Raw genomic sequence first — 9,120 nt, 5'->3', positions numbered from 1 at the left:
CCCCAAATTCCCAGCAGCACCTCCCGTATCCCAGCAACACTGGCTCTGCCCTGCGGCTGGAATCCGCGGCTCTCGCGCCGCGGCTCGGCGCTGCCAAGCCTCGCCTCGCTCCTCCCCCGCGCCGCTCCAGCTGGCCCCAGACCGCCGCGTTTGGAGCCTGTCCTCTCCCCCCTCCGCCTCGCCCCCACAATACTGCCGTCCTCTTCCCCCCCCCCCACAACCAAAAAAATATATAATCTCCCACAGTGCACTGGTTCTGTGCGATTCACGTCCGCGTTCAGCACACATCTGCCCGAGTTTTTCCCGAGTTTTCCTTGTCCTTGAGACGAGGAGAGAGGAGGCGGGCAGAGGTACCCAGGTGGATCGTGGGTGCGGTGAAGATCAGAAAGGAGAAACACGGAAAACAAGATGGCCGGTTTCGGGTTTCGGGTGCACCTACGAAGGCGGGAACCGGCTGGAGACAGCGTGACACACTTTTTTTGACTGAATATGAAAAATGGAGTATTTTTTTCTCATGACCCCGTTTGGCCTTCTAAGCATGTTGCACTGTGTGCGTTTTTCATCCAGTTGATTGGCTCTTGGTGATGACATCACAGGATAACACAAAGCCTGTGAGAGGAGGGGCACTTCATTAAAGATACCCCCCCTCCCCAGCTCTCCTCTGCATTTCCAGGGTAGTCCTAGAACCATGCATTCTCTCTCTCCCTCTCCCTCTCTCTCTCTCGCTCTCTCTTTCTCTCACTCCCTCTCTCTCTCTATCCTCCTCTCTCCCCCACTCCCTCTCTCTGTTCCTCTCTCCCACTCCCTCTCATTCTCTTTGTCCGTTTCTCTCTATCCCTCCCTCCCTCTCCCTCTCTCTCTCTCTCTCTCTCTCCCTCTCTCGCTCTCTCTCTCTCTCTCCGATCGCCTCGCTCCAGGGGCTGAAGCCTCCCACTGGGCAAGGCTCTGTGCCGAGCAGCCAGCCCACCTTCCGCACGTTGGAGGAACCTCTGTGAAATCCTAATCCCCGAGCAGGGTGAAACGCAGGCTTAGCTTTCCTGACCTCTCCGGGTTGCCATGGATACAGCGCACTATAAATAAAACAGATTTTTTTTTTTTTTTTAAAGCAGTTCGGCAGAGCTGCCGGGCCTGCTAGTGGTGAGGTTTCTTTCCATCCTTTTTTTCCCTTTTTTTCCCTTCTCCCTCTCTCCTTATCTCTCTTCTCAAACGCAAGCGTCTCCTCTCTTGCACTTCCTCTGCTCTCTCTCTCTCTCTCTCTCGCTTTCTCGCTCTCTCTCTCTCCCTCCCTTGTTCACTGGCGCTGTTTCTGGAGGAGAAAGAAACTCGCGATTTTCCGCTCGCGTTTAATAAAAAAAAAAAAAAAGAGGAACGGCAAAGGAAGGGCCGAGATAAATCCCTTCTGAGGGGACCCGGCAGAGCCGAGCGCGGAGAAGGGCCGGTCGACGGCGCTGCCAGAAACGGCGCAGTCCTGCTGTAGCTGTGCAAACAGGCCGGAGGTTCTGAAGGTGGAACGCAGCGCACAGGGGGGCTCGAGAGGAGGAGGCAGCCGCGTGTTTGCGCGGTGAATCAGGGCCAGGCTGCAGATTTTGTCTGGCGAGGCGAATCTCGGGAGGCTAGAAAATAATTTGGTCACGGCTGGGGGAGGTTGCCGGAGGGGGGGGAGGGGGGTGGGGGAGCAGAGTTTCGACCGTCTCGCTGCGGTGAGAACACGCTTGACACTTCATTCCTTTCCAGTTAATGTGGAGCGGGTTTGGGAGATGTTAACCCTCTACCTGCCTGACGTCGTAGACTTACCAACCCCTCCTCCAATGCCGACGAACACGCGTACGCCCCCGTCCCCGCCCTCCGACCAGAACAACAATCCGGCACCTGATCCGACTCGCCCGTGGTTGGGGAAAAAACACAGAGGTAAAATAACAAGGTGCAATGGACCCGTTCTGTTCGGTTTGTCTCAAGGTGGGTTGGACTGTCTCCATCTCTGGTGTGCCTAAATTTTGAAAAACTTTTTGAGACTCGTGCCCCTTGATGTGTCCTAATTCTTGCGGGAAGCTGAAGTAAAATGATAACTACAAAATTGAATATGTCCCAGAACAGACAGAGGAGATGTATCGGTAAGCAAATATGGGAATTCCAATTAAGTAATTAGTTGACCAATCGAAGCCCGGATATTCTCCTAAACTCTTATCATTGTACATTAGATTTATTTAACCCTGACTATTCCAGTTGTCAGCTTCAGTGGTGATGTGGTCCACTTTCATTACAAAACACTAAAGAGGGGCTTAGGACTAATATGAACACGTAGACCTTTCTGTCTGTCTGTCTGTCATGCTTTTTCTTTTAGTCTTCCTGTCTGTCTGTATAAGCTGGTCAGCATCTCCAGAGCTGTCTGTGGTTCTGTAGAGCTGTCTAGCATTTCCGTGAGAGTGTTAAAGTTGGGTGGGTACTGGGGCCGGGTGGGGGGGGTCGGGTAGGAATCAGGGGGGGTGCGCGGGGGCAGCGAGGCGCGGGGGCGTGAACGCGTCCGCCCCGGCGAGGAGGGGGTTAATGCGCACGCTCTGCCGCAGTCCCCTCGCCCCCGGCCCGCTGCCCTCAGTCAGATTAATCATGTAGGAGAGGAACAGCAGGCCCGTTCCGCCCCGGGGCAGCACGGCTCTCGCGCCACGTCCGTGTCACATGACGCCCCCCCCCCCCGCACACCACACCGCCTCTCCCAGGGTCACTGGGACTGAGGGGGTCCGCCTCCCGCACAAGCCACCGCCTCTCTCTCTCTCTCTCTCTCTCTCTCTCTTTCACACTCTGTCCCCTTCTCTCTGTCTTTCTGTCTCCCTCTTTCTCTCTGGCTCTCTCCCACTCCCTCGCTCTCTCTTTCTGTCTCTGTCCTTCTCTCTATCCCTCTCTCTCTGTCCCTCTCTCTCTTCTTTCCGTCTCCCTTTCTTTCTCTCTTTTTGTCTCCCTCTCTCCCTCTTTCTCTTCCTCTCTCCTTCTTTCTCTTCGTCTCTCTCGCACTCCCTCGCTCTCTCCTTCTGTCTCTGTCCCTCTCTCTATTCCTCTTTCTCTCTTTTTCTGTCCCCCTCTCTCTCTCTCTCTCTTCCCCCTTGCACGAGTGAGGAAACAGAGCCGTCTCTCTCCTGCTCACAACAGACTCCTTTTATCTCCCATCAGAGGATCCTGAGGCCACCGCCGCTGTGTGTGTAGGGGGGGGGCGGCCGGGGGGGGGGGGGTGCACGTTGTGTGTGCGTGTGGACTCGGGGGGGTAAGTAAAGGAGGGAGGAGGGGGTAGAGGACACCAGAGCGCCCCCCCTCTCGGCCGGAAGCTGGGCTCTAACGTCTCGGCGCGGAGGAGAACAGGCGCGGCCATTGTGGGCGTCGTTCAGAGCCTTCGTCTCCCTCGGAGATGAAAAATAACACCGGGGTGGGGGGGTGGGGGGGGGTGAGGGGGGGGGGGGTGTGGGCACGGATGGATGGCTGGAGGAAAACTCCCGGCCAATCATCAGGAGGCGTTCTCTCCAGACGACATTCAGCCAATCAAAAAACTGAACAGAACTACAACACCGTTTGAGTTAAACTTTTTTTTTAATCATAAAATTTATGACCAAAATTGCACTGTAAAAACAGCATTGATGCTGTGGAAAACTACAAACAATTTTTGTTTTAGCCGGTGGGAGGTGGCATCAAGACAATTAAGAAAAAGGACCAAGAGAAAGTTTTCACAGTCAGTGTATTTCGTCAGAGTAATTGAGAATGGTGCTTTGTCATAACTGCCGTGCAGGGCAATTGCTCCTTTCCTTTCTCAGAGGACCTGCAGCAGAACTGTGTGTGGGAAGACCTGGACAGTGACACCCGTCTCCCTCGCTGCCCTCCCTCGTTTCTCCTTCTCCTATTGGCTCTCTTCTCCCCTCTCGCTTCCTGCTCTCTCTCTGATGCCACATTATGATGCGGTTTCAATGCTTTCCTGCAAACAGCAAGCAGAGGGCATCCAAGAGAGAGGTAACGGTCCAGTGAATGCGGGAGAACTTTCCCTGGCAGAGGTCAGGGTATCCGTCCCGTCTACCCTTTCAACCTTGGTTTCCGGACGAGATTGACCGTATACAGAGAGCCCCAGAGCACTCTGGACATCACTGCCCCCCTTGTCCCACCCTACCCCTAAAAACCACCCTGCCCCCTTCCCCAAAAATCAACACATGAATACAGCCTCCAGGGTCACCTGTTTTATTGTATCACCATGTCTCCGCTGAGCATCAACAACATGCAGTGTCCCTGGCCACCGTGTCACCCTCACTGTACCTGGCATACAACTCATCATCAATGTAAAAAAAACACACACAATACAACTCTTTATGGGCATTGGCTATACAAATGTCAACCAAAAAAATATAAAACATGATTTTTTTTTCTTTTTTTAAACACTGAGAAAAACTGACACTCACACATCAATAGTCCTCCAGAAACAATGCATTGACCATCCGTACATCCACGCTCACTGAGCTAGAAATGGCAGACTTGGCAGACACTAGCCAGTCAGGAAGTGTTGGCACACTGTGGTCATGTGACAGGAAACTGGTACATTTTGGCATGCACTGACAACAGAGAGGAACTGCAGACCGCAGAACTAAGGTACAGATGAAGAACATCAGCTTGTTTCACTTCTTTTTGGCAATTCAGTCCACAACTAAAATAGTGGGCCGACACTTGTGTGAGACTCGGAAGACTTAAAATGTCAGTAGCTCAATGTGTATCAGTGTTAAGAAATAATTAGTAACAAACACTTTTGTGTAACAGTAACAACATCCCATTACTTTCCTTCAGCTGAAATGCACTAGCTTTAAATAGCTTTGCTAATCTTAGAGACTTCCGTTAGTAGCCAGCTAATACAGGTGTTTGATTTATTTGTTGTGAAATTGCAAGCACTCACAGCTCCATAAATGTGCTTTAATTTATTTAGGCTTTTCTTCCCCAGCTAACAACAGGTTTTGAACAGTATGCATGTTTTCTCATAAATTAAACTGATTAGTTGGGGGCTAGCTTGCACACCAGGCAGCGGATCTTGTATTACCACCAGCTGTAAAGTTGGTTTATGCTCCTTCTAATTTATTTTTTATTTTCATTTAAATATTTTGGCACCAAACGCGCGGCTCTGTGTAGCTATCCACCTTAATTTGGAATAGCCCAATTGTCCAGCCGCGTTCACGGATCGATCAACCCCCTGGTTTATACTACTGCTACCGATGATGCCACGCTGTGACCTAAAATCGATTGAACTTTGACCCGGTCGGTGGCTCTGTTGTTGTGGCAACGTTTGTCTCAGTCGGCACGTTGGTTCAACCCATAACGTTAGATAAGGGTTCTAGTGCTTGCACATTATTACAACGGATGATCGGAAATCTTGGTGCGGTTGTTCGGTATCCTAGTGTATAGCCTATGGGCTGAGGATAAGGATGCCGCTAAATACAACTGCAGTCCATTTGCAGTGAATGACAACCTTGCATAAGTTTATCTTAAATTAACTTACTGCATATGTACGCTAATAACGTTAGCCGAAGATGGCATTTCTTGCTAATATTAAAAAGGTGGCTTTGGCTATCATACCTGGCTTAGTGTTGATATGATAACGTAGCACGACATTGCTGTTATCCACAAACCTTAACACGTGAAATAGTTAAATTTTCATTTATGATAACGTTACCACACTCCTAACGTTGTTACTGTGAAGAAGGTTCCTTAAATGTTTTTCGCATAGTTAAATTGGTAAACTGAACGCTTTAACCTTTGAGATCACATTTATTTAGACAGACATGCACATTCGTATGTCAGTAGCTAATACGACATAGCTTACTCTCTGTAATACAATTAGATTACGTGTTTTAAAAGATGGTAATGTAAATTACAGTACAATACATTTGTAGTCGTTTGAATGGTGTCATTGATCATTGTGTTAGCAATTGCATTTGAGATTAATGTGTATTATTTTAGGAAAAGTTTTTCTGCGTTCTCCTATTGTGTAAATCAGCTGACACATATTAGTATTAACCAGCCTATAAGCATTGAGCACGGAGTGCTGTACCTGCCCGCTATGAAATCATGTCTGAATTGCCGTTCATTATAGTGAAATAATTCTCCCAACTTCACCCCCTCCTATTAACGATGCCAAAGAACCTTGTTTTTCACGCTGTGACGATGCTTCATTTTCCGTCAGGAGGGAATAAATTAAGTTTCTAGGGAGGTCTCAGTGCGTAGGAAATCTAAGATCAGACAACAGCGCCTTTCCAAAAAGAAAAAAAAAAAAAACCTACTGCACTGCAGCCAGTTATATAGCACAGTGCTCAGCACACTTCAGCTACGACGGACGCTAAGAGCGACTCAGCAGGCTCGGTTGATGTGGCACAGGGATGAATTTTGGCATTTAGACGTTGTCCACCCAGGTTACCCTCCGCGTGAATTGTGAGGGACGTGTAATGATTACAGGAAGTCAGAGCCCTGCTTTAACTGCTGGGTACCTTCCTGAGGAGTTGTCTGGTTTTACCAGAGGGCCTGGCTCTGTCTCTGTCTCTGTGTCCCTCCCGTGGGAGGGCTAGCACAGCCCCAGTTTGGCTTCCGCAGTTCGGCAACAGGGCGGGACAGCTGCAGGTCCAGCTGTTCTCCGCAACATCTGTCCCCGTGCTGGCCACGGTCTCCCACCCTCTCTGTAATGGTGGCTACGGGATGTGTGTTCTCCAGGGCGGTCAGGGTTCAGCTGACCACAAACTGTTTTTGGACCGGTTTAGATTGTTTGGACTGTCTCCGCACCAGCCAGTTAGAGAGCGGGGACGGATGTGGTGGGAGAGGCTGGAAGTTCTGCGATGTGAGGTCATAGGAGAGCAGGGGCATTCATGGGCTGTTGGTGTCAAAGGAAAAGGGATGAGGGGGGGGTAATTTGGGAAAATACATTTAAATTCAGGTCAGCTGCAGCAAGTCAATGGCGGGGTTCAGTTTTTCTTGGCCTCAAATAAAACGCAAGCCTGGATGCCTGTCTGCCTCTCTCTTTCTCCATTCCTCCCTTCCTCCCTCTCTCCCTCACTCCCACCGTCGCTGTCTGCTTTTAATCCTCACCTCCCTGGGCAGAGGACAGGTGCAATCTATCCTCAGATACGGACAGTTCCGGGTGGGCCGTCACATGACGTGCATGACTTCCTGTTCCAGAAAGGAAGTAGCGTCGGAGGCAGACGTCCCCAGATTGGCGCGCGGATCACCCGTTTTTCCCTCTCCCCGACACCATTTTACAATCCACCAAAAAAAAGCCACCTTGATTTATATATACAGTACGAGAGCAGATATTGCACTTCGAGGTGGAAAAGCGATCTTGTGTCGCCCTGCTGGTTATGAGGATCTCCAGAATCCATGGGCTAAAAAAAAAAATCCCAGTCAAAACAAAGCCGTCCTTTCCGAAAACATTTAGAGTATTGAAAAAAGAAGAGTATTTTCGGTGTTCCTTTCCCTCTGAGAGTATATACAGTAATGCTGAAGTAAAAAATAAACAAAAAAATCTTGGAATCTCTGATTTTTACCGCTATGTTTAAAGAAAAAGGGGGGGGGGGGAACAAGTAGAGAACATGTAATAACTTAACCAGGCAGCTTGCAGCCCCGCCCCTGCCGGTTGGCGGCTGGTGTTTCCAGCTCATTTGGCTTGGGGTGGGGGTGGGGGGGTGGGGGGGGGTCGCGGGTGGGGTCAGCGTCTCTCTGGATTTGCCCCTGGGGCTTGTGGGATTATCTGGGGGGGGGAGGCGAACAGTAGGTGGGCGGGTTTCTTTGGGAGGGGCGGCTTTGATTTCGGGCGGGACAGGGTGAGGTGCTTGGGGACGGGCGTGCCGAAGGCCTTCGTGAGCTGTGCCACCCGACCGCGGGCCAGGCCGTGGTCCTCGCCTTCAGCGGACCCCGCCCATTTAGGCCCCGCCCCTTCAGTCTCCTCACGCTGTCTGGCTGCCACAGGCTGGATGTCTTTACCTGCCGAGAGAGAGAGAGAGAGAGAAAGAGAGAGAGAGCCAAATAAAATATAAATCCTTGTGGGTGTAGAGCACGGCTGCCCAGTGCTGCTCCTGGAGATCTACCGTCCTGCAGGCTTTCACTCCAACCCTACCTCAGCACACCTCATCCAAACAGCTAGATTGAGCTGCTAACTAATAGAATCAGGCATGCCAAATTAGGGTTGTAATGAAAACCTGCAGGACGGTAGAACTCCAGGAACAGAACTGGGCCGCCCTGGTGAAGAGGATACCGTAGCAGAGGTGGTAGCCCCATTACATCTCTACCTGCCGTAATTTAAGAAAGGGTGTTTTTGCGTTTGCGATGATGCGTTTGTGTCGTCATTGTGGGCTCATCATTAACACTGGGACAGAGGTTTGTAATCGAAACGCTTTCCCTGACGCTGGGATTGCGGTGTGGGAGGGGGAGGGTGGAGGGGGGAGGGGGGAGGGGGGGCCGTTACTCAGCTAGCACTGAAACGGGACTAAATGCAGGTGCTCATTTACGCAGGCAGCGGACCCCTGAGGTCAGCTGTGACTGGGGCACCCATGTGACCAGCCCATGCAGACAGTCCCGCCCCCCTGCGTCTGCCTGCATGACCCAACCATGAAGCTGCTTCACATAGACACATACCATAAACACGCCCCCTCTCTCTCTCCCACCACCTCGCTTTCTCTCTCCCTCCCTCTCTCCCTTTCTTTCTTTCCCTCCCTCCCACCTCCCTTTCTCTCCCCCTCTCTCCTTCTCCCTCTCTCTCTGTACCTCCCTCTCTCTCCCTTTCTCCCCCTCCCTATTTCTCACTCTGTCGCTCCTTCTCTCCCTCCCCCCCTCCCTCTCTCCCTCTCTCTCCTCTCTCTCTCCCTCCCTCTCCCTTCTCCCCTCTCTCTCTCTCTCTCTCCCTCTCTCTCTCCCTCTCTCTCCCCCTCCCTCCCTCTCCTCTTTCCCCCCCTCCCTGTAGGAGGAGGTGGAGAGGAGGACACAGCTGGGTGTGTGGCGGGCGGGGCGTGGGTCTGTGGCTCCTCTGCAGTCAGACGTGGCGCGGGGCACCGGAGGGCTCAAAGGAGACGCATATTTTTAGCCCTTCCCTGGGGGGCACAGATGTGAGCGCCCACACCCTGCTCCTCC

At 51.6% G+C, this 9,120-nt stretch overlaps 1 protein-coding gene and 1 long non-coding RNA gene across 5 annotated transcripts in view; one reads left to right on the top strand and one right to left on the bottom strand.

Moving 5' to 3' along the window:
* Positions 1–4,195: 4,195 nt before the first annotated feature.
* Positions 4,196–9,120, bottom strand: part of LOC135250022 (SH2 domain-containing protein 4A-like) — a 28,260-nt gene continuing 23,335 nt past the window's right edge. For all 4 annotated transcript variants that reach the window (XM_064325824.1, XM_064325825.1, XM_064325822.1 and 1 more), the window contains one exon: positions 4,196–7,977. In XM_064325824.1, the coding sequence (XP_064181894.1) occupies positions 7,703–7,977 (275 nt within the window). In that variant the 3' untranslated portion in view covers positions 4,196–7,702. The remainder of the gene's footprint in view (positions 7,978–9,120) is intronic.
* LOC135250023 (uncharacterized) overlaps positions 4,494–9,120 on the top strand; it is an 11,770-nt gene continuing 7,143 nt past the window's right edge. The window contains exon 1 of the long non-coding RNA XR_010328846.1: positions 4,494–4,614. This is a non-coding gene — a long non-coding RNA (uncharacterized LOC135250023). The remainder of the gene's footprint in view (positions 4,615–9,120) is intronic.

The sequence above is a fragment of the Anguilla rostrata genome, chromosome 3 (genome assembly GCF_018555375.3).
Source record: "Anguilla rostrata isolate EN2019 chromosome 3, ASM1855537v3, whole genome shotgun sequence".
Classification (NCBI taxonomy): domain Eukaryota; kingdom Metazoa; phylum Chordata; class Actinopteri; order Anguilliformes; family Anguillidae; genus Anguilla; species Anguilla rostrata.
This window is presented reverse-complemented; position numbering and strand designations above follow the sequence as displayed.